Here is a 26,090-nt window from a genome sequence, read left to right as displayed (position 1 = left end):
CAGCACTGCCATTAAGATGGCACTTGGGACTGAAAGAGACACATTGTCAGGCTATGTCTGAGACCTACTGAACAGGAAAGCAGGTTAGTGGTTGAGTTTCCCAGGCACTCTGATGACTCTGCTCTCCAGTGGACCACCCCTGGGCTTCAAGCCTGGTCCCACCATTTGCTAACTATGATCCTGAGCCTGCTCCCAAACCTCTTGGCCTTAGTCTCTAGTTTTATGAAATGAGAAATCTTCATGTCTATGCCTCAGGGCTGCAGTGAGGAAGACACCTCAGCATGCACCTCCTGGGCAGGGTAGGGATAGTCTGGTGCTATCTGACCCATATCTAGCCACCATCTAATATACTTTTGGGGAAACTGAGGCAGAGAGGTTCTTGGCTGTATCATGACCTGAGATCTGTGCCTGAGGGTTTCACGGATAGTAACTTCTACGTTTCCCAGTGTATCCCTAGTTCTCTGTGCTAAGATCTCAAGTGGCCCAGAATGGTAGATGAAATGATAGGTAGAAGCCCTGAATGGCTCAGCTATTCCCCAGGTCACATGACCAGAGCCTGCGGAAAAAGTCATTTGCTTGCTTCTATTTGGGCCCTGTGCCGGAAGGAAGGACAGGACAGTGCCTGGGACTGGCTCTAGGAACTGTTATTAGTATTCTTTACCCTATACATTCAACTTCCGCTTTTTTAATGGCTGCTTCCATATTTAATTAGGTTTTCGTTCCAATTAAGCCCTCTGTGTGCTGCAGCTTCTCTCCTGCCAGGTTTAATTGCCCTTATTTAAATTCTTTAATTAAAAGTATTGTGTGTTTCTAGATCCCGTAGTTGTAAGCATTACACAAATAATTTTGATGACCAGACTGGTAAACCAACAAGCAGGGCCCTCCATGGAGAGAGGGATGCTCAGATCTCAGCATCCAGCTCCAGCTCCAGAGCCAAGAGACAGGTCAGAGCTGCAGGCCGAGCCCTAGAGAGTAGGACAAGTCAGCTAACACATGTCTCAGCATCCTTCCTTCCCAAAACACTTAGCCCAGCCCAGCACCCAGAGTGGCCTGCTTGGCATGTGGATCAGACCTAGCAAACATTAGCTCTGCCTTGCAGCTAAAAGCCAGAATTCAGTGGCCCTACCCTCACTCCTTGGGCTTCGTCGCCTCCCCTTTATCAATGCTTCCTCTGCCTCTGCACAAATGTACCCCAAGAGTTTCCTGAGCCTCACCCTAAGCCCGTCACTGTTTTTGGAGCTTCTCATTAGGTCCTGAACCTGCCCCTGAACAGCCATCTCTCTTCCTCCATGTGTCTGCTCGGGTCTCGCCTTTAATAGAGGGTCTCCCTGAACAACTGATAAGCATCCCCTGCTTCCCGGCATGCCCAAGCCTCCTCCTGAGCTCCATGACCTGGGGCATAGCCTCATTACCTCCTCTTCTTGCTAGAATTTGCTACCAACACTCCCTTCTAGAACACAGTTGCCACAAGAACAAAAACCTTCTTTTTCCAGTCATGAATCCATTGGAGCAGCTGAGAAATGCCAACCGAACAGATGCTCACTGACTATTTGGCAGCGGCTGGAAGGATGCATGAATCATGTCCCTTCAGAGAACCCTCAAAGGGACCAGACCAAACCTGCTTTAGTTCACAGAGACATCTTCCTCTACCCCAGCACTGGGTACCACCCATACTTCAGTCTAGCCACTACCTAGGAGATAGGCATGCGGTGGGGTAAGTGGTAGACTTCTTAATGGAGAACAGGGAATGGGGAAGATTCCCTGGGGTCCCAGCTGGGCTCTACATGGAATCTTGGGGAAGTTTCCCAGGCTCTCAGAACCTCAGTCTCCAGTTCTACAAAATGAGGGCTCCTGCTGCCTCCCACTCTGGACAGTGTTGTAGGAAACTCATGAGACTGGGCAGGGAACACACCAGGCAAGGTGCCAGGAAAATGGCAAATAATGTTAGTTCCAGTGCAGAACGTACAGGTCAAGACACAGACAGGAAGAATGCCAGGCTGCTTCCCAGTGTGAGGAAACTATGAATAGAAGAAATCAAGGTTCCTTTGCAAGGCTGGTGAGTGGTAGGAAAATGCCCAGCATTTGTTCCATGAGATAGGTGATGTTCTGAGGAGGACGGCAGTGCCAAGGCTAGTTCTACCACCAATGAGGGCCTGGCTGTACTCTCCATCCCCCAAATGTGGTTCCCCAAATTGTTCACTTCTCTAGAAGCTCTTCCTGCTGAGGCGGGAGCTCTTGGCCTCGTACACAGCCCTCCCGGGAAGGAGTTGATACTGTCACTCAAGTGGAGTCCCTTCTCCCCGCCCCATTCCTGCTCTCGGACTTGAACCATTCCTTCCACACCCTTCTGGAAGGCCACACTAGCTGTTTCTATGCCATGATCACACACTTCCTGTCTTTGGGGTGCTGAGGACATGGGTTGTGGTGGGGCAGAGCCTGGGAAATGTCAGCCTTGCATCTCTGAAGGAAACTCTTCTATTCCTTCCTCACTGTCTTGCCTTGGGAAAGTGCCCAAGGGAGGCCTTAGTGTCAGGAGTGGCCGTCAGGAAAGGAGGGGCTGCAGTCTCTCTTCCACAAGGTTTCCAAGCTCAAGGGTCTGGGAGCTGTGAGGCAGCCAGCCTCGCCGTTGGCAGGGCCTGCTTTTGGCCCCGGAGATGTGCTGAGCAGCCAGAATCTACAGCATAATGAATCGAGCTTGGTCCGGCTTCATTTCTATGACCCCTCCCTCCCCCAGGCTGATGCCCTGAACAGCTCCTTGTGTGTATGTGCTGTCTTCCAGCTTGCAGAGAAACAGGTCTTCCATTAGCCCTTCTGCTCATCCTCTCCAGAGTCACCCCTTAGCCCTATTGACAAGACAAATAGAAGTGGGAGGAGGGAACCTTGCTCAAGTCGCTGCAGCTGACAAGCAGAATTGAGAAGCTCTGAGATCAGCACTCTCCCCTCTCTGCCTCAGGCGGAAATCAGGCAGACCACGGACTTAAAGAGCTGGGCTGGTCCTGACTTCCTGCCTGAGCTTTGTCCCCACCTCTGGGAGCAAGACAGACAGCCTGTCTGGTGAGGGTGGTGAAGAGACCAGGACAGGCTGACCACAGTACCACTTCAGAACTGTGAACCAGGGCATGGGGCTACATAGGGTATTGGGGCTGGCAGTGATTGATGAGGTGGCCTTGCTTGGAGCAAGTGTTATTGGATGCTTCTGGGTCCCCAAAGTCCAGCCTTTGAAGGACAGGCTGGTGACTTAAGGGAGACCACAAGTTCTGAGAGGACAGTTTGAAGTGTCGTCTGTGGCTATCCCAGTATGGTGTAGGAAGAAGGTGTGACCACAAAAGTGCTGATTCTGAGCCATGTCTAAGAAGCCTATTCAGTGTGAGGTAGCCCTGACCTCATTCTGAGCAACACGAGCTAACGGGCTTAGCCAAAGAGGGCCAGAGTGAAAAAATAATGCAAGGCTATCGCACAAGACACTGGGAAAGTAGAGTGTGGAAAATCATGGAAGTGAGGGCATAAATAGGAAGAGGTAGGAAAGAAGAGGCTCTGAGGGGAAGTGGTGTGTCCCCAGTGGATGGTCTGAACAGGAGCTTAGTTCATGGGAAGAGGACACTTAGAAAGGTAGCTGTGGGAAAAGGCTCTTGCTGGGCATGGGCTATTCTTCCTCCCTGGAGGTGCCAGGCAGAGTGGAAAGGCCTATTGGCCCTATGGCTGAATACAGAGGCTGCAAGTAACAGAGAAGGCTGGTCTGCAAAGTGTCCTGTAGCATGGGGGTTCTGGAGACCAATCCTTCCTCAGAGCCCACACCTGTGATACCAGGGGAGCTTTGTGCCCCCTCCTCCTGCTTCTGCTTTGTTGAGACAGTATGTGAGAGTTCTCCCCAGGGGAGGGCCTGAACATGTACAGTGCAGTGGGTGGGAGGATGCTACTCACATTGATGCTTCTAACATGGGTTGTGTGATCTGCCGGGCCGTCACCTACACAATAAGAAGGATGAGTCCCATACCCCTCCTGGACACTGACATACCCACACCCTGCAATCTCTACCTCCAATTTCTCATTCCCTGCCTCCCTTACCTGCTCCATGAAGTATTTTGTAGACGGAGCTAGAATTTTTAATATTTATTTCTTTTTATGTTGTGGTGTATAAGTGCCTGTGTTTATGTATGTGTAACACATTTATGTATGTAGGTACTTGCAGGGGCCAGAGAGGGCATCTGATCCCTTGGAGCTGGAGTTACAGAGGTTGTGAGCTTCCATGTAGGTGCTGGGAATCAAACCCAGGTCCTCTGGAAGATTAGTCAGTACTCTTAACTGCTGAGCCATCTCTCCAGCCACTTAACATTTTTTTTCTAATTGAAAATTAACACAGAAAAAACATACAAAATACATGTTCAACTCAATAATTAAAAGCAAACTAACACCTAGGTAACTGACATCTAGATCAGGACACAGCATGGCACCACATCCCAGAATACCCCTTTACCTCCTGCTGTCTTTACACTCTTTGTTGGTTCCTACCGTCTGACTTTAAGATCTGTTTTACTTACCCCAGTGGGAAGCTTATCAAACAGAATTATATGTATTCTTCCACCTGGCTTCTTTAGCTCAGCATTGTGATTGTGAGATTTAGTCTAGTTTTCATTACCATATAGTATTCCATTATATAAACAGACACTGAGTTATTTATCCAGTCTACTCTTGATGACGTTTGGGCTTTTCCCAGCTTAGAGCATTTGCATCATGCTTCAGAAAGCCTTTAAGTACATGTCTTTCATGCACACATTCCAACTTGATGTCAGCCTAGATGTAGAATTGTTAGGTCACCTGGGACACATATTCAACTATAATAGATACAAGCTGAGGCCAGAAGTTTCTCCGATCCTGCCCGGCCCTACAGTCAAGTCAGGATGAATCTCTCCCACCCACATCCCGCAGCTGCTCAGTCCCAAGTAAACACACAGAGGCTTATATTATTTACAAACTTTATGGCCTATGGGTCAGACTTCTTGCTAGCTAGCTCTTATAACTTAACTCAACCCATTTCTATTAATCTATATATTGCCACATGGCCATGGCATTACCAGTCTGCTGGCATCTTGCTGCTCCTTGGGTGGCAGCTGGCGTCTCCCCTTACTCTCCTGTCTCCTCTCACTATCTCTCTTGGATTTTCCTGCCTGGCTCCATCCTGCCCTGCCATAGGCCAGTGCAGCTTTATTTATTAGTCATTGGGAGTAACACATATTCACAGCATACAGAAAGACATCCCACAGCAACAAACCATTTCCTAGGTATACCTGAGAACTATATCTTCATGTTCTCTGTAGAGGTCAGCAGTTGGTTACCATGGGAATGGTTGTGACCACCTTGGAGTGCGCTCCTTACTGGAGAAGCTAGCCACCTGTCCCTCACACAGTGAACTTCCTGGCATAAGCTGGAGAAGGTACAGGATGAAGACCACCATGCCAGCTGGGTTCCTGGAGGAGGTGGCTGGAAGCCTGGAGAAGTGGAGAGGAACTGGGCTTTGAGATGTGACTGCAGCTTAAGCTGCCACAGAACTATAGAGAAGAGGCCTAGGCACTGAGATAAAGAACATAAGCCAGAAACCTGGAAGGAGTTGGGGTATGGAACTGGAGAGCTCAGAGATGAGGCTGGAGAGAGAAGCAGCCCTAAGCCGTGGAGTCTTTTGCAGTGGGGTGTTTTCGAGGCTAGCCATGCATGTCAACATGGTCACTGTGCTGTCCAGATGAAAGGTGACAGAGGTCCAAACCAGGCAAGCACAGTGGAAGAGGGGCTTGGTGCAGTCACAAGGCACTTGGTCCCTGACTGGATGGTGATGAGCTGGATGAGTGTGTGAAACTGCTTGAGTTTCCCCAAAAAGCACCTGCTTACTGCCAAGATGAGGACCACAGGAGGAGCCGGTTCTTGTGCTAGGCAAGTCTAGCAGATGCTCAGTGCCTACTCTTGGGATCATTATTCAAGCAACTACTTAAAATTCAAGTCCAGCTAAGCACAACCAAGATGAAGACAGATCCTCAGACATCCCAGGCTCACAGCAGGCCTGCAGCCAGTGGTCCCGGGGGGGCCCACCCCCTCAGGATCTCGCCTGAGCTGCTGTATAGATGCTTTTGGGAAAACACTTCCTTCGAGGGCTTTTGGACATAAACTGAGTATTTGTGCCTGCAAAACCTTCCAGAACCTATCAGTTATACGGGAGATCCATGTATGCTCAGGACCTGAGAGCCTAATGGCCAAATAGACAATAACCAAGGTCTTAAGTTTCTGAGCCCAGCACTAACAAATTTCATCTGTGGGAGGGCATTAGGAACAAGAAGCCCCCAGTCTGGGGGATGCTCAGATGCAGGGTGATCATGGAGAGGTCCACAAAACGAGGCTTCTCAGAGCAGGGGCCAGCCCTCTGACTAGGAACTAGCTATAGGAGCAAGGCAGTGTGTCACAGCCCAAAATGGCAGACAGAAGTTGGCAGAGGGTATTTCTGTCCCTATGAAGAACTAGGGCCCTATAGAGAAACTGAGGCATGCATCCATTCCTTGGGAGAAGATCAGTACACAGGAGCTGAGGGAACCTGCAGTCATGGGAATGCGTTCCCAAGCCATCTAGATTGTCCTAGCTACTCCCCAAGCATGGGACTCCTTGGGTCGGCCTGGTTACCTCTTTGCCCTCTGATGCTTTTTCTGTCTGGCTTCTAGGGAGGCTCCATCCAGAACCGCAAGTCCAAGCGCTGCCTGGAGCTTCAAGAAAACAGTGACATGGAGTTTGGTTTTCAGCTGGTGCTGCAAAAGTGCTCGGGACAACACTGGACTATCACCAATGTCCTGAGGAGCCTGGTGTCCTGACCCTCCGGTGACACCACCAGCCACTGCCTTGCTACTGTGTAGCATCAGCTGTAACATCGCCTGCTGTCACGTGGGGTTGTCTGGCATCTGAGACGGGGAGCCAGGTGGGTGGCCTCCCCCACAAAAGAGCTTTTTATTTCCTACTCAATTTTCATGGAGTTTATAGATAGACGCAGAGAGGTGGGTGAGGGTATAATATCCTGAACTATTTTACAATTGTAAATATGGGACAAATGGAAACTATTTATAACTGGCAATAAAATACGATTGATTAAGAAAGGTCTTTGTAGTCATTTGATGCCCTGGAGTGAGCCGTGCCTGGCTCCTCTGGAGTTGGAGTCTGGTAGCTGAACTCACGTCCTCAGCGGCTCTTTCCTCTTCACATTATTGATAAAGACAACTTTAAAACTGTACAGACTGCGGGGGCTTGTGGTGCCAGCTTGCCGTATAAGGCCCAACTCAGAGGAGGGCACTGCGCCCTCAGTCTGCATCCCTGAGAGTGGGTCCTTCCCTGTTCCCTCCATGTGAGCTGGTACTCAGTGCAGATTCCTCCTCAGAAGATGTCACCCGAGTCCTAAGTGTCATCTGCTGACAGATGTTTGTCTATACCACCCTCTCCTGAAGTCACCAAGTCACCTCCTTCACCTCTCCGAGCTATCTACTGTCCCTCATCAGTGGCACTTTCCTGCCTGTGTCCAGTTGCTGGTTCCTGTTTGCTCTGTTAAGCTACGCCATATGCTGGCGTAGCTTAACAGAAAAACAGCACACCACTGTTCTGGAGCCTGGGAGTCCAAAATGAAGGTTAAGAGGAAATGTGCTCTGTGCCTCTCTCCCAGCTTCTGGAGGCTCAAGTATTTCTTGGCAAGTAGACGTCCTTCTCTCTGCCTTCATATAATCTACCTTGTACATGTCTCTTGTGCCATTAGGATGCCAGACTTCCATTGATGAAGAGGAAGCAATTTAAGTTTTAAATCTGATGAACTCTATACTCTACTACTGAATATGGTCAGGTTCTACAGTGCTGGGGACATGCTTGTAACCTGTCTCAGAGCACAATGCTATCCATAAGGCGTAGCTCACTTAACCACAGCTCTATGTCAGCCTGCTAGACTCAGCCTTGGAGACCAACAACCCCTAGAATGGAGTCTCTTGCTTGGAATCTGTTTCTGAAGTCCTGTTCCCTCCAATAACATCCTTCAAGCTGTTCTTGCCTCAGTCTGAAGAGCCCTGCCTCTGCTTGAGGACTCCTGTTTTTAGTTCAAGGGACCTCTACCTTAACATCACTTCAATTCTCCAGTCCTAAGGCTCAGCCCTTTCAGGATGAGGTTAGCCACACTCACCCCCAACTTCACCTTTTACCTGGGCCCTCTTTCCCAGAGGTCCCCAATCTAAGCAGTGACCTATTTAGGACCAGTAATTTGTAGAAAATTTGACTAGGAAAACCCTGTGCTGAGAAATGCCAGGGTGGGGATGAGAGATCTGTTCTTGGGCCAGCTTTTGATCCTCAGAACCCAATCCAGCACAGGAGTCACTTAGAAGTGCCCTTAGGACTTTCCCAGGCCATTGTCACAGGCTCTCCTGGAAGTATACACTTAGCTCCCCAAAGAGTCCCCTGGGCTCTAGCAAGTCAATGAGAGGATATCTGCCAAGCTGGCCACACCTGCTGGTCACCACCAAGGAGGTCCAAATATGGAACTAGGTTTCCCCAAAAGAGGCTGTGGGAACCACCTCTTCCATGCTTCTGAAGTTCTGGCTCCCACATTCTCTTCCCTATACTCATTTCTCTAACTAGTCAACACCATGCTTATTCCAACTGGCACCCATCTCTAGCTGCTCCAATCCATCCTTCAAGATCCACCCTCTGCCCTAGCCTCATCCTGCCTGTTTCCATCTATACCACAGTCAAGAAGCAGAGAGAAGCTGGGTGTGGTAGAGCATGCCTTTAATCTCAGCACTCAGGAGGCTGATGCAGGTGGATTTTTATGAGTTGGGGGCCAGCCTGGTCAACATAGTGAATTCTAGACCAGCTAAGGCTACACAGTAACACTGTCTCAAAAACAAACATCAACAACAAAAATAAAGCAGAGAGGGATAAATGCTGGTGCTCAGTCCTCTTCCTCCTTTTTATTTAGTCCTGGACCCCAGCCCATGAGATGATGCCACCCATGTTCGGGGTGGATCTTCCCATCTCACTTACACCTTTCTAGAATCTCTCTCACAGACACACCCAGAGGTATGTTTCTGTGGTGATTCTAAACCTCATTAAGTAGACAGTCAAGATTACTGTTAAAGTGCGGACTTTGAGCCAGCCAGCCCAGGTTCAAGTTCCAGTCCTGACCCTTATTAGCTGGGTGACCTTCACAACTGCCTGACTTCTCTGTACATCTTCTCAAGGACACAGGGACACTAGGGCCCCAGAGATAGCTCAGTTGGCAAGGTGTTTGCCACACAGGCAGGAGAACCTAAATTTGATTCCCATAATCTAAGTAAAAATCCAGTTGTGGAGGAGAGCCCTTGTTATTCCAGTGCTCGTGGGGCTGAGAGGAGGAGGGGGTGTAGGGCAGAGCAGGCCGATCCCTCGGGCTCTTTGGCCAGCCAGCCTGGCTAGCTTGGCCAGCCCTTGTGTCTCAATGAGAGACCCTGGCTTAAAAAACAAGGTAGACAGCTATTAAGGAACAACACCCTAAACTGACCTCCATAACACTTGCCTGCGCATGCGCACACACACACACACACAAATACACACACACACACACACACACACACACACACAGGCACTAGAATAATATCTTTTGTAGTTTAGTGATGAAAATTAAATAAATATGTGGAATTCATAGACCTGTGGTGGATCTATAGAAAGTGTTAGAAAGTTCTGGCTGTTATTATTTGACCCATTGACATCCTGATATTCAAGTTGCTGTCACCAATGTCTACTGATATCCAACACTCAGTTACTGTCACCAATACCTATTCTAATGTCAGTATCTATGCCGATCTACACCTACAGTTCAACAACCTGTCAACATCTGTATCTACAGTCCCCGGAAAACACTATCTGTACCACTCACCCAGAAGCACCTGCCCCCACATCCATAGGCAGCCCCTCAAAAGTCACACATCCTTGCCCTCCTATCAAATGCACCCCATCATCAGCCCACTCCCTACAACCCTGAGGAGCATCCCAGGAAACAAATCCCATCCCAAACCATAGGGACAGTGCAGACAGGACAGTGGATCCTCTCCCTCCTGGGATACCAAATCACCCTCTCCCTGTGCCTAGATGCCAGAGAGAGCAGAGAGCCTGGGATGGCCCCTTGGTTCCTCATCACCTGGGCATGGGAACCACAGACTTGCCCAGGATCTCTGGGATTCTTATGTATTAGTGTATGAAGTAAGGCAGCAAGTGGGTATGAGCAGAGGCAAGAGGTCGGAGCATGAAGGAGGGCAGAGGCTGAGGAGTACCCAGCCCAGAGCCAGCCTCACCCCATCACAGCCTGGGCTGGCGACTGCAGCAAGCTAATTAGCAGCTGCTTAGGGGCTCTGAACACCCTGGAGCGAAAGCATTATTTTTCTTAATGATTTTGCACATTAAACAACTTTGTTTCCTGCTTCCACCACCCTCCCTGATACTAAAAGGAGCCATCTGAGCATATCCCATAAGACCTCCTGGACTGCCAGCCTTCTGCTCAGTTCACAACTCAGATCCATTACTCAGCCCCCTGCCTTGCACGGCCCTGCACGTGGGCCCTTCTGTTATAAGGATTGCCTGACTGCACTTCACTCCCAGTGAAGTGGTCGGCAGCACCAATCGGCAGGAGGCTGTCAGTGCCCTGGCGATGTCATAACCTGTCCCAAAGGTCATCTGACAACAGCCCCATACCTGCAGCTCCCCGACTGCCCTCTGACCTCAGGCTCCCACCAAGCATAAATATAACCAGACTTATCCCTTGCCCAAAACCTCCAGTGGCTCTCACAGAGATTTTAAATGGCCAGCTCAGACACCAGCCTCAAAGCTTCCTCCCTCAGTCAAGCCAAACATGAGTGTCCAAAGTTTCTGGGCTCGAGCTGGTGAGACGGTTCAACAGCAAGGTGCCTGCTGCTGCCAAGACTGAGTCCCTGAGTTTGATCCCTAGGATTCACGTGATGCAAAGAGAAAACCAGCTCCCAAAAGTAGTTCAAAAGTAGTCCTCTGACCTCCACAAGAGTGTTGAGGCACCCAAGCACATGTGTGTGCTTGAGTGTGTTCTCTCTCTCTCTCTCTCTCTCTCTCTCTGTGTGTGTGTGTGTGTGTGTGTGTGTGTGTGTGTGTGTGTGTTTCTTGTTTTAAGCATCCAAACTAGGAACCCAAGGCAAAGCCAAGGGAGTAAGGGCTAGCCCCCAGTTGCCATGTTCACATGAAACCTGTAGCCCCAACCTACCTCTCCAGGGGTCTATTAGCATCTCTTGTCCCTTGTCCTTTTACAGGAAGCTTTTCTTGAGGCATTTATTAGTTTTCTAGGGTTTCTAAAATAAAGTCCCACAGACTGGATGGTTCAACTAACAGAAATTCACTGTCTCACGGTCAGTCCAAAATGGAAGTGGGCAAGGCTGGTTCCTTCTGAGGGCATGAAGGAGGGCCTGCTGCAAGCCTCTTTCCTTGGCTGGTAGATGGTGACTGTGCCTACATATCTTCATATTGTCTGTCACACATGACTATTTCCAAACCACTCCTTATAAGGATGCCAATCACACTTGATTAAGGCTCACCCTTATGGTATGACCTTATATTAATTTCATTGCCATTGTAAAGACCCCATTTCCAAGTAAAGTTGGATACTGAGAATTAGATGCTGGGGGTTAGAACATATGTGTATGTGACACAATTTTAAGCCATGACAAAGAAGCAGAGGAGGAGCCTCTGGAGGTAACCTATGCTCACACCCACTTTGCTCAGGGAGTTCTGCATTCTGGGAGAGGAAACCATATTGTCCTGGCCCCTTTGGGAACTAGGTGACAGGGAATTTATTTTTATAGAACCATGAAGTATCATTATCTTCTGCATCCACATCTTCTTAATTAAAAAGAAAACCATCCAACATGTGACCCCTGTACCACGGTATCTACATCAAGTCTACATCCCCTCACACCTGCTTCAGCCTGATGCAAGGGCAGATCCGCTCATAGGCTGACTATCAATAGGATGAGTCAATATTGATAGTCACTGACTATCAACAGTCAGTGACTCAGTACAGGAAATATGGCTAATCCAATTCTGCTTGACCATTTGCACCATGATGCATGAGATGAATCAGCCAGTTATTGAGGAAGCCTGGGAGGCCTGCTGTCATGGTATGGACCCAGAGGATCAGGCAAGCCAGCGTCCGCCGGTGCCCAGGCTGAGAAGAGGAAGCCATAGCCTAGTGGAAGAGGGAAGAGCTGACAAGCAGAGGGCTCCTTGAGTGACCTGTGATGCTTTGTCACCCCAGATCTGATCCATACACAGCCCTATCACCCTTTTCCCTAAATGCGTTGAATGGCTTCCTGCTTATTACAACAAGTAAGACTGATGGGGGCTGGATGTAAAGCACTGAGCCACAGTTACCCAGCCCTGTGGAACAGTACACAGTTCCCACAGCTGCTAGCCGCATGGGCAGCAGAGGTCAGAGGTCACATGTTTGCACTTCTGGTATACACATGCATGCGTCACATACATGGCCTCTTGCAGGCACACGTACACACACAGTATGTCAGACACACATGCAGTATATCTTTATACATAGACCTACTTGCTTACACATGTAAGATGTTAATGTGTGTATACACACACATATACAAAGAGAAAATTGATGTCTGCCTGTCCCTGAGTCTGCTTTTACAAGGGAAAGGCTGTCATCATTTAAACAGTGCCCTTGTAAAGCAGAGGCTGCTGGAATCACAGCTCCATATTATTTTTCACCATGTCTTTCTAAAGGCCTTCATACTCTGTGTGTGTTCTTCTTATTTGTGGTAATGACGTTCTAAAGCCAAGGGAAAGAGAGACAGGGCAGTCACTCAAAAGTGTGTGGTCTCTAGATATGTTCCCTCTGACTCCGGTTCTACACATGAGGGAGAGGAGGGAGAGAAGCCTGTAGAATACCTGAGGCACCTCAGGTGACCCTGAGGCACCCTCATTTCCTGCTGGTCCTCCTTCAACTCAGCATCACTCCCCAGCCCCACAAGGGGATTTCCTCCTCTCTTGAGTGCTTTGGTACCATGACTGTCGAGAAAGAGACAGGAAAAGCATAAGGCCACAGGAGGTACATCTTCTAATTAAACTTACCTGCAGCCACACTGTGGAGCTGTCTGTGTCTTGACTCAGCCTCACTGTTGCCGGACCCAGGGGACGAGGGAGGAGGGAGGCCTGCTGTGGCCCAGGCCAGTTCCATGGACATGTGGCATGAGGTCCCAAGCTGGAGTCCCCTTGGCTTAATATAATGCTATGCGGTTACCACCCAGACATTTGCAATGCTTTCTCAACAAGGGGCCCCAGGTCTGTACCTCACACTAATGCAACAGCTTGTACAGCCTCTCTACCTGTGACACAGCACTTTGTAGACAGAGTCTTCTCCCAGGTGGAGCTGCTCCTGGTGAGAGGCCATTGAGCTGTGTGATTAGATTCCACACCCCCTCTCTGCCTCTTGCCCCCCTACCCCAACCTTCTCTTGGGTTCCTTGCTCACCAGCTGCCATCTCATAGCTTCCCCTAGGGGGTGCTTCACTCCCTCTGTGCTCCCCCTGAAGTACAAACCCTAATCCCACTGAAGGAATATAGGCCTAATCTTATGCAAGGCTGATACGTCATCACAAGTGCTCTGATTCAAGTCAGAGGCAGTCATGGCCAACCTGGAGGCCACCAGTACAAGACAAGCCCCCAAACAAGGAGACAGTCTAAAAGATGTTTTTCCAACACATTCTGATTGACTGTTTTTGTGAGCCTCATTTTCAGGCCCTGACCATGGAAATGTCTTGGAAGAATCAGAACAAAACTAAGACCTTCTGCACTCAGTGTATGCAGTAGGCTTCGGTTGGGAACAGAAGGGTGTTGGGTAAGGAAGTTGAACTGAGGAGAGTTTAGTGGTGGACAGGGTAAGTTCGATACCCCACACAGATGCCCCTGTAGTCATGAAAGTGGACTGCTCCCATGAGGGTCAAGATCCCACTAAAGAAAGCCCAGCCCGGCAGGGAGGAGGCTCCAGGAGGCAGGCAGAAAACAGCCTTGTCCCTCTTGTTTCTGGCACTCACATCCTCACCTAAACTTCCCTGGGCCAAAGCCAGCGGGAAGTCCAGGCATAAGAGCCCCTGGTGCAATTCACAGAGGTCAAAGGGAGGACAGTGAGGGTTGGGGGTGACTGGTGCACTCTCCCTTGGCCTTGTCCTGTCTGCATGTCCCAGGCCCCTGATTGTTGCATGCCACACTAAGCCCTGAGTGTCTCTTACATGGAAACCAGTTTGGTACCTATTCACTTTTGTACTTGACTTTTATTGATACAAACTAGAGAAAAGAGATTTCCCCCATGACAGCCTGAGACCCCTGAGGACATCATAATCTCTGCTGCCTCCTCTCCTGTTTCTCTGGGGTCTTCAAGATGTGAGCCTCTCCCAGAGTCTCAGCCCTTCCTGGTCTTTGAGGAGTGGGGAGCGGACACCTTAGGCTCAGCAGAGCAGTGGAGCAAGAGCTAGAATTAGTCTTGATGCCCTAGAATTGCCCAGGTTGAATGAGCCTAGCCATGCAACAACAACAACAACAACCACAACCACAACAAAAAAGAGGTTTCATCCATTAAAGGGCACGTGGCTTGTCCTGGCTGTCTGGAGACACACCAGAGAAGATTTGGAAGCTGTGGGATTGGAGTTGACATGCAGGAGATGGGCAGAGTGTGTATGTGTTATCTGGACTTTCCAACCCACCCTGCCCACCCCATCCTACCATGCTAGCTAGCTCCAAAATTTCTCCTTTTAGCAGGCCAGAGACCCCACGGAAGGGTGTTCTGGAACCCTTTGGTGACGGGGACCACCTCCTGATGGATGTCACTTCCTGCTTTGTAGATATAAATCTGTGGTCACAGCCACAACCTGCCCTAGTTTGTCCTACTTGGTTTTCTGTTACTGTGATAAACACCCTGACAAAAGCGACTTGGAGAGGAAAGGGTTAAGTCACAGCTATCAAGTCACACTCCATCACCAAGGGCAGGAACTCAGGGCAGGCACTGAAGCAGAAGCCATGGAGGAATGCTGCTTACTGGCTTTCTTAGCTCCCTTCCCTACACAAGAATTCAGGGCCATCTACCAAGGTATGGTATTGCCAGGGCCCTCTTCTATCAATTAGTAATTAAGAAAGAGGTCCCCACAGACATGACCACAGGCCAATAGGATGAAGGTAATTCCCCAGTAGAGGTCCCCACTTCCCAGGGGTCAAATTGACAAAAGAAGCTGACTATAACAGTCTTCTTACTACATTGGCGGACTTGGCCTTTCCCTCTCCCATTAAAGAAGGGACTGAAGAGGCCGTGTATGCGCCCCTGCTGAGCTCTCTGGGCAAGGGATGGTGTCTGTGTGGGGGGAATTGCAGGCCATGAAGGTCTTAAAAGATAGCCATAATAACAAACATTTATCAATGACTTCGATGGCTGAGCACGGAGGTAAGTTTTCTCTGCTCATTTTCTCATGTAAAATTCATCATAACCTTATCACTATTTTTCCTCACCCTCATTTCACGGGTGAGAAAAGTAAGCTACAGAAAGACCAGACACTCTCTAAGGACATCTAACCAGCAGGGGGTGGGTGTGAATGGCAGAGCCTGCTCCCTCAGCCTCTACCGTTCTATTCTGTCCTCCTCGGGGTCCCTGTGGGCCCCCGGTCACCTCACACCTTGAGCTTCCATCAATTAATTAAGGCGGTCCACCTTGAAGTTTAAGCTGTGACTACATCTAAGACACACAAGGGACTATAACATCCTCATGAGCGCTTTGTCAATGTGCCCAAACTCATAGTAGCCCACTAGCATCATTTTACAGAAAGGGAAACTGAGGCAAGGCCTGGGGAGATATCTCAGTCAGTATAAAACTAAAAATAAATTGGGTATAGTGGTGTGCAATTGTAATCCCAGTGCTGGAGAGATGAAGACAAGTGGATCCCTGGGGCTCCCTGGCTGGTCAGCCTAGCCAAATGGGTGAGCTCCAGGGCAGTGAGAGAACCTGTCCTCAATGGCAAGATGGACAGCCCCTTGCCTGAGGTGACACAGCAAACAAGTATTTATAGTCAGAATTTAGGCTGGCTCAGCTTCCTGCTGCCAAGCTGTGGCCCTAAGCACAATGTCACATGACCTTCCAGCCACCTTGCTGCTCACCTGTAGGATGCACAGGACGTGGCCATGGTTTTCAACACCACCCCTGCTCGGATTCCCCAGTAATCCTGACCTTTCAAACGTGACGATGGTGAGAATGTGATTAATGAGCCAATTATTTCTGTGGAAGACATTGTGCAAAATAAATAGGCCATTTCCCTTCAATTTACTGTTTTAATAAATAAATAGCGTTCCATGCTCTGGTTTTGTTTATTGCTGCTCATACCTGGAAGTTTGTGATGGATCTTCTTGTTGTTCATTTCTAAAATTAATCAGATCTGCCTGGTGACTTTGAAATATGGGATCACATTTGTCCTTCTGTGTTAACACCACAACAGCCAGGTGGGGACAAGGGGAGTGGTGTCCATGGAGAAGAGTGAACAGGAGGCATGGTGCCCAGAGTTCTCCATCTATGTCAACAGGGCACCAGGATCTGAGCATTCACACATGAGAACTCACACCCAGAGAGGCCCAGGATGTAGCTGCAGGATTTAGAAGTCAGGAAAAGCCACCACCCATGAGTCACAAGGACATGAAGAGGGACAAAAATGGGTCCTCCCCTAAATCTTCAGCTGAGCAGCCAAACTAGGGATGGTGAATAAAACCAGCCCACCAAACACCCTGCTGAGTGGCGCCCACATCCTCTCCAGGATCACAGTGATTCCTGGTGTTATGTGACTGGCTGGCTTTTGTAAACCCTAGGAGCAGACATGGAGGAAAGGTAGAAGGTATGCATGAGGTACACACTGTCTAAAAGGATACCTCCTGCTGGATGGGCAAGCTTAACTTCAAGGTGGTCAGAAGTCAGCGAAGCCCAACATACTAGTGTCTGCCTATGGCATGGACTGATGGCCCATGCTTGGTCATGTGTCACTTCAGTAGACCAATAACACGTGGGGTAAATATTAAGCGCCCACTCTATAGACAAGAAATAAAGACGTTGGTAAGACTGATGATCAGTGAGAGTTACAGAGTGAAAGTGAAATAGATTCATATTTATGTCTGACTCCAAGACCATTGCCGTTGCTGTTCTCATGCAGAGCACAGATACAGAAGTGTCCCTCCATGTCATCAGGTGTGTATTGATAGAGTCAACCAACAACACCAAACGTGTTTTTAAAACTGTACTGAACATTGGAGCTGGAGAGATGGCTTAATGGCTGAGTACTTGATGCTCTTGCAGAGGACCTGGATTCAGCTCCCAACACAGTGGCTCACAGCCATCTATAACTCCAGTTCCAAGGGATCCAGCACTCTTTTCTGACCTCCATGGACATCAGACACACATGGTATACCTACCTACATGCAGGCAAAACACTCACGCACATAAAATAATCTTTCAATAAATATAATTGTACTGAACATGCTACAGACTTTTCTTGCTGTTATTTCCTAAAAGCTGCTGTGTAGCAACCATTCAGTATTGTTCTGGGTACTGTGAATCACCCCAAGATGATCAGAAGTACATGGGAAGGTGTGCATGGATTATAGTGTACACTACGTCATTCTGTATAAGGGGCTTGGGCCAATCTCTATTGGATAATGAGTGATGATTGACCTCTGTCTGTTTCTGTTTCTGTTTCTGTTTCTGTTTCTGTCTGTCTGTCTGTCTCTCTCTCTGTCTCTCTCTCTGTCTCTGTCTGTCTGTCTGTCTCTCTCTCTCTCTCTCTTTCTCTCTCTCTGTCTCTCTCTCTGTCTCTGTCTCTCTCTCTCTCTCTCTCTCTCTCTCTGTGTGTGTATGTGTGTGTGTGTGTGTGTGTGTCTGACTGGTTGGCTGTCTGTCTGTCCTAGGACAGTCAGATAATAACTCAGAGATGCAGTGGTCACAATTCAGAGAATCCTGAACCATAGTGAAGGGCTGGGTACGAGGAGTGACATACTCAAGTGGCTGTGACTGGAGCTGAGAGTGGGTGGGTCACACGCAGAGTGCAGTGTGGAGGGCTAGAGTCAGCTAAGGAGTTGAGTGGAGAGGCAGCAGTAACAACAGGAGTCTAACTCTGGCCACTTAGAGTAGCTTTGTAGACAGCACAGAAAAGGATAGTTTTTCACAGGGCAGAGCTCAGGACCCAAGGACAAGACTCCAAGTGGGCTCTGACTGTAGGGGCTTCCCTGCAGAAGGCTAAAGTGGGGAGTTGTGTGTTTTCCCCTAGGACCTGAGGAAGCTCTACCAAGCAGGTCTATGTGGAAGGCTTGGGCCACGTCTATACTTGAAGCTACCACATCTGTATCAGTTACTTTTCTCATCCCAGAGACCTGACATAGGCAGCGTAAGGGAGGAAGAACTTACTTTGGCTCACAGTCTGAAAGGACACAGTCCATCATGGTGAATAACACATGGCTGTATCAGGCTCCACGGCAGCAGGATTGTGAGTGTAGGACTCCTCATATGTCAGTGGAACAGGAAACAGAGAGTGAACTTGAAGTTCACCTGGGCTATAAAACCCCAAGGCTCACTCCAGTGACCCACTTCCTTCATCCAATCTCCACTTCCCAAAGGTTTCACAGCCCAGGCACATGAGCCTGTGGTAGGGCATTTCACATTTAAGCCACAACTTCCAAGGTCAGTCCTACCTGACTGCCCTATGCAACAAGGGTGTAGAAAATGAGAAACAGATATTGCCCACTACATGCTTTGCTGGTGAGTATGCTGGCATCTTGAAGATTATGGCAGAGTCACCAGAAGACTTAGGACAGAGGTGAGACAGATCCCTTCCACTGTCGGGAGATGTAGGTGTGACGGTGTTCTAGTCATCATTGTCTTCTGTCCCTCCTAGTGGAATGCCACCTAGTCAGGATCCCCAGATAAAACCCACTCATCCTTTGGGATTCAATTCAAAAGCCACTCCCATGTCATGGGTCCCTGATTTCACAGGGCCAGGCTAGTGCTTCAATAAGTGCTGTTCTTGGTCATCTGATGGTCTGTCTGGCCACCAGGCTGCAAGCTCTGTAATACCATCAAACTTTGAGTCCCATCATCCACTAGTGCCTGAAAGCATACAACAGGCCACAGAAGGGTGTGGCTGGGAATTGCCTGGCTAGACCTGGATCTGGGACTGTGACCTTGCTAGGCCTGAATCTGAAAGCCCCTAATGACCTCTCAGGCCCCTGACCCTTGAGACTAGACACATAGAATGGATACAGGCTAATCCTTCCATGGGTATCTGTTCCCACACAGACCCATCTTAGAGACCCTGGGACTTCCACTACCTGGAAATAAGCAAAATAGCAATAACACATCACCTTGAGTGTACATGTATGTGTATGTAGGTGAGCATGTGTAGGAGGGTAGGCATGGAGCATGCTTGTGAGTGGAGGGTAACATTCTCACATGTGATCAAGAGAAGCCTGAATGATAAGGTTATTCTTAGCCTGAATCCATTAAATTATACAAAGTGCTAAGCACAGAACCTGGTATACACAGTACTAAGCACAATACCTGGGATATAGTCAGTCCTCAATAAACAGTGCAATCGTTTAATGCTGCTTCCATCTGTCTCTCGGATTGCTGGAGCCAGCCACACAAGACCGTTTACAGGATAGACTAAAGAGCTTCCTGGGGGAGGCCAGGGGTGTGATTCCACAGGCAGAGGGATTTAAGCTGGTGATTCAGTCAGAAACCCTGAGACAGGTACAGCCTTCAGTTTTCTAGTCAGAATGGACTCCTGGCCTCTGTGTATTATCCCTGACTGTCTGCTGTGTGGAGGGTGGGTGTAAAGAGAAGACATGTAGCGCAGTAATCCAGATGTGGCACCACTGGAGACAGAGGCCCCTCCTGTCTAACACTGCTGTCACTCCACTGCAAGACAGGGAGATGGGTGTTGCTAATTTGTAAAGAGAACCCAGACACCTTGTCTTGTTGAAACAATCCTGCTGAGAGGCCAGTTAGGGCCAGTTCACTCCAAGGGCCAGCACCCAAAATGAACAAGCTCAGTTTCTTGTAGACCTTCTTCCTAAACACGTATAAGCTACCCTCAGAGAAAATGGGGTAAACCACAGATTCTGTTCCACGGGTTAATTACCTGGAAAAGAAAAATCTTTACTTACTTTTTAGCTCATCAAAATATCTCAGGGACATGAGTGGTAGTTCAGATGATGGTATCAGGTGCTCATGAAGTGTTACCCATGGCTGCATTCTTCTGTCCTGTCTGTTAGCCTGCCAAGGTCACCAGCCTCTCCCTGGCACAGTGGGAGTAGTCATTTGAGGGAGCACTAGATAATGGGGAGCCTGAACCAACACGGCCTGGATGAAGCTGGCTTCCCTGAACTCTGTCTCTCTCTCTTTCCCTCATTTCCCCCTGTACCAAGCCACAGCAAGCCTGGGCTCTTATTGATTTTCTCAGGTCTTCATGCTGACCTAATTTAAGTAACCCTCCCTATGAAAGCCTGAAGGGCCCTCCCCAGTTCCTTCTATAAACGCATTTCACCAGGGTCTGAACAATGGCACCTCAGCCATCTGCCATCTGAGTAGAGCTTGAGTCCCAGGGGATAATATGTGGGTGCTAGTTAGCAACACAGGCCAAAGAAACAGTCCATACAACTATACAACACTGCTTTTGAAAACCTCAAGAAAGTGTGCAATTTTCTAACAACACACAAATTACAGAAATTGATTCAAGAAAACATCAAAATCCTGAAAGTCTGGGGTGGTAAATTGAACAGTTTTTGAAGGTCTTCCATTAGAAAACGACTAAAACCAGGAGGTTTAACACAGGAGTTCTATCTAATCTTTGAAAATAGATTTTCTTTTCTGATGTTAAAAAATATTCCAAAACCCACTCAAAGTGAGGAACATAGCTAACCAACTTTATAAAATTTACAAAATACTCACATTAAAAATTAGCAGAGAGAGATGGGGAGAGGGCTCAGTTGGTAAGTGCTTGCCATACACTAGGACCTGAGTTCAGCTCTCCAGCACCCACAGGCATGGGGGTGCAGGTCTGCAATCTCCAGCACTCAAGGGAAGAGACAGGCAGACCCTTGGGGCTGGTCCTTATGTAGTCTAATGAAAACAGGACGCTCCAAGTTCAGTGAGGAGATGCTGTCTCAGAAAATAAGGTGGTAAGGAACTGAGAAAGACACCCAATGTCAACCTCTGCTGTGGGATGGTCTGTATGTCAAATTGCTCTGATTGGTCAATAAATAAAACACTGATTGGCCAGTGGCTAGGCAGGAAGTATAGGTGGGACTAACAGAGAGGAGAAAAGAAAGAACAGGAAAGCAGAAGGAGTCACTGCCAGCCACTGCCATGACAAGCAGCACGTGAAGATGCTGGTAAGCCACGAGCCACGTGGCAAGGTATAGATTTATGGAAATGGATTAATTTAAGCTATAAGAACAGTTAGCAAGAAGCCTGCCATGGTCATACAGTCTGTAAGCAATATAAGTCTCTGTGTTTACTTGGTTGGGTCTGAGTGGCTGTGGGACTGGTGGGTGACAGAGATTTGTCCTGACTGTGGGCAAGGCAGGAAAACTCTAGCTACAAACCTCTGGCTTCTACACACCAGCACACACACACACACACACACACACACACACACACACACACACAGACACACACACACACACACACACACACACACACACACACACACACACACACACACACACGGAGGTGGAGCCAGTAATCCTTGACCCTGCCACACAAAGAATTTAATATATGACAAGGAACTCCGATCCTCTACAATGGCAGCACATTCTCTTAACTGCTGAGCCACTTCTCCAGCCACATAAAGCATACATCTTTAGAAGAAAGGCAAGCCAAATAAGATGGGGAAGCTACAAGGAGATCATAAACAGGGCAACTCCAATGCCAGCATCCACATGGAGAGCTGCTGGAACTTCAACATGGTTAGGAAATTGTACATCAAAACAAGCTCACTTCACACTCTCAGACAACTGTCATTCTGCCTTCCTGGTGTCAGCAACCCCAGAGAGGTCAGCATGTGAGCTTTGCCAACCTCCTGTCCTGCCTGCAGTGACACCTTGGGCGACATACTGGGAGGGCAAGTCAGGATGAGCTGCTTTTCCAGAGTCCTGAGGGCTATGGACTTCCTGCTTCACCAAACACGGAGGCAAGGGCATTTCTGTTCCCTGCCACCAGCTTCCCCCACCTGTCACTCCAAAACAGGCCACACACGGGCTTCCTGAACAGCTTTGTAGGACTCTGTTCAGAGTTGACGAGCCTGTTGACCATTTACTAGGTTTCTGTCACTTTCTTGTATCTGGTGTACCTGGCTGGGGTAAGGAAAGGGAAAAGCCTCATCCCCTCTGCACAGTGGTCATTTGGGAGTGGTGTCCTGCAGAGTGAATCAACTTAGAAACCTGGAGACACAAAGCACCATTCATTTCCATTTTAAATCTGCACTTCCAAGAAAACAATTCTCATTCAATATCGTACAATCAAAAATTAGGTCCTTGATGCTAACGACATTGAGCTATGGCTTCTTTAAGGGATCCAGTGCCTTGGTCTGGTCCAGAAATTGGGAAGCAGAGGAAATGTGTTATTTGAAGCCTTCCTGAACTATTCAGTGATATCATGTCTCCCCTTGGGGCCTCATGAAATCATCCAGCTTCACCGTTCCTCACACAGATACCCAGGGTCCTCAGGCAGTTGGCCTGAGCTTTGGAGATATCTCTTTGCTTCTGCTCTTTACTCGGTCATTGAATCTACTGTTTGTAGAAACTTGGAAGTATTTGTCCTGTGTAAGATGTAACCCTCAAGTCTAGACTTTGGGTCTTTTCTGTCCCATACCTCAAAGCACATGTGGCTGCCATGGCAGAGACAGGAAGCTCCGCATGAGATGGCATCACCAGTGTGTACTCAGCTCTGCTGGGAAACCGTGCCTGACTGGGGACTTCTCCTGGATTACTGACTGCTGACATCTTGTTTTCAAATCAACCACTCATAAACTGAGATGGCCATTTACTTGTAACACACAGACCCAGTTTGGGAACCCAAATGACACTACCCTCATCATCATGGGCAGGAGTCATGAGGTTTGAATGAAGCACCTTCTGTAGAATGAGCTAAAGTGTCCATACAGGGAAATGCGTGTGGAAACAAAATCTACGAATAAAGTCAGTGGATTCTGCATGCACCTTACATCCCACTTCAGTGGGTTCTGCATACACCTTACATCCCACTTTAGTGGGTTCTGCATGCACCTTACACCCCATTTCAGTGGGTTCTGCATGCACCTTACACCCCACTTCAGTGGGTTCTGCATGCACCTTACACCCCACTTCAATGGGTTCTGCATGCACCTTACATCCCACTTCAGTGGGTTCTGCATTCACCTTACACCCCACTTCCAGAGCCGTTTCTCTACTAACTAGCTACCTGAATGGACCATGGATTTTTTTATAGCACCTGCCCTGCCCACATTGGCAGCACTTTCCAGATGCTGAATCATTACTCTTCACCCAAAGGCTGGCTATGTCCCAGATCCTAGTCAATCCCAGCACCTCAGCCAACATCGCTAAGGGATCCAACTGGAGTTTTCTCTGAGCCCCTCAGAACACAGTGTCCTTGACCAGAGTTCTGTTGTAGAGCCATGATTCCTGCTGCTCACACCAGGGTCATAAGCCAGACATGTTCAGTCCTACTGTCTGTGCCTATCTTGGTCTCTGATAGAAACTGAGGCCACCATAATTGTAGTGCTGAGGCCTTATCTTGCCTCATTGAACATAGTGCCCTGTAAACTGCCATCTGGTGCTGTGACTCCCGACTCACACCCTGGCTTCTGCCCTTAGGCTTCCCTGAGATTCCTTCTGGAGTCCATTTATCCCCCACATTCTGGAGCAGCATTCACAAAACATTATAAGAGCCACATAATGAGCTGTACTGTAGAGATACAAGGGTAAAAAAGACCATGTAATTTGTGTCCCCAGAGCAGGACAGGCAGCCACCAAGGCCTATCACAAGACAGATACAGTTTTCCTTGAACACAATGAAACTGAGGTGTACTGTATAGAAACCTCCACCATCGTTGAGAGGAGCTCAACATTGTTGTACCACGGGGAACTCAAAGTGAAATCGGGTCTTGAACCCAACTCTATCCACAGCCATCTGTGCATCCCACTTATGACGCTGTCATGTTATACAAACACTCTTGCTTATTATTTAGTTACATCTATGGCTTCCAGGGACTCAGATGGTATGGGTACCAACCTCTCTGTTTAGCTCACAGATACAAGGCATTTTGCTATTGTCTCAGATAGCCATGGCTGCCGCCCTGTTGACCTCATTCTACTGTGGCTTCATCCACTCTTGACCATGAGCAAAGGTCGATGCTCCCAACTTGGTCTGGGTACAGTACCTGGGCTCCCACCACTAAGTCCCAGGACTCAGTTTGGGGAGATCTTCGCATGTGTGCCAGGACCTAATGACTCTTCTCTGTGTTCCCCAGGCCCTGTGCACACAGACACTCCAAGTTCTCAGTTCCTCCCCTCCCCTGTGGCTACCTCACAGGCTAGGCAGGCCTGTCTGCAGATGTTATGCACCCACTGTGAGGAGAGAAGAGAGCTGATCATGGGACCCACAGAAAGCAGCTCCAGGGTCCTTCCCAGAAGCACACAGCTGGGCCACAGAGCTTGCCTGGGAGTCCTAAGTATAGACCTAGGTAGCTAGTTTCTGACACCTTTGGTGCAATGCTCAGAGAACTGTATCAGCCAAGCACAAAATCCTCCCAGAAGGGCAAACCCACTCAGAACTAGAGTCGAGATTAGGTGGCTTACTAAGAAAGGAATTGTTTTGGCTCCCAGCTCTGGAGGCTGACAAGTTGAGAACCAGTGAGGACAGAGATCCAAGTGGGTGCCAGCTAAAGAGACACACAGCAAGCAGCTTCCCTTACTAAGAGAAGGACAAGCCCTCAAGAGAGTCATTAAACCGTCCTATGATTTAGTCACTTCCCCTCTCAATGCCATCTCACTGAGATCAAATGTCACCATTCATTGGGCTAGAGACAAACCTCATCCAAACCCTAACACCATATGGCAAAGCCCTTAAGGAGCCATGCATGAGTTAGGAGAAAGGCTGGACTGGAGTTGGCACTGATGGTGTGGTACTGTGAAGGCATTTTCCCAACACGATGTCTAATGCCAACGGTATCATCTAGTCCACAGACAGCTGAGTGCCAGGCAATGAGCCACCATCTTGCCTACACTGGCTCACTGGAGCCTCAATATCCCCCACATCGATGCCATTAAATTATCTCCTTTTTGCTGGTGAGAAAATGGAACCACTGACAGATGGAAAGAGCCATATAGAGATTCTGAACAAAGACTGTCAGTCACTCTAAGTTCCATCTTTTCCCTCTGCTCGGGCGATCAGCCATATTTCTGAGACTTGGGGTATCTGTGCCTCTCTCGTCATCACCCCCTGCACTCTTCCCTCGATCTCCAGATACCTGGGCTCAGGCACTCCTCAAAACATTAAGTCTAGCTGATTTCTGCTGGTATCAGTCTCGTAGTCCTCCAGGGGTGTTTGGGCTAGGGACAAGGAATTATTAACTCACAACAAACCATTAGCAGTGTGTGTGAGTTAAGGCATCAACAGCATGTGTATGCAACTTCCTTTCTACAAGATGAGTCGTCATAACAGAGGATACAGCCGAGCCCCTGTCCATTCCTCTTTTCCCCCCATCACTTCTGCTGTAAGTTGCAATGTCTGCTACATCCCAACCGTCCAGCCAAGCAGCATTCTCAGCCTTGGTTACGCATTTACAATCACCTGGAGAGATTTAAAAACGATACCCAGACCCACAGAATCTCTGGACCCGGGCTGCAGTCAGCGGTGTCATTTAAACCTCACTGAATTAAGGCGAAACTTGATCCCTCCGGTGGCAGCTGAAATCCCAACCCGCTAATCACAAGCCCCCTGCTCTG

The 26,090-nt window shown here is 48.6% G+C and overlaps 1 protein-coding gene across 1 annotated transcript in view; it reads left to right on the top strand.

The window, feature by feature from the left end:
- Positions 1-7,124, top strand: part of Galnt18 (polypeptide N-acetylgalactosaminyltransferase 18) — a 319,360-nt gene extending 312,236 nt beyond the window's left edge. Inside the window, exon 11 of the mRNA XM_006978593.4 lies at positions 6,699-7,124. Coding sequence (XP_006978655.1) covers positions 6,699-6,845 — 147 coding nt within the window. The 3' untranslated portion in view covers positions 6,846-7,124. The remainder of the gene's footprint in view (positions 1-6,698) is intronic.
- The last annotated feature ends 18,966 nt before the right edge of the window (positions 7,125-26,090 follow it).

Source organism: Peromyscus maniculatus, chromosome 1 (assembly GCF_049852395.1).
Source record: "Peromyscus maniculatus bairdii isolate BWxNUB_F1_BW_parent chromosome 1, HU_Pman_BW_mat_3.1, whole genome shotgun sequence".
Lineage (NCBI taxonomy): Eukaryota > Metazoa > Chordata > Mammalia > Rodentia > Cricetidae > Peromyscus > Peromyscus maniculatus.
This window is presented reverse-complemented; position numbering and strand designations above follow the sequence as displayed.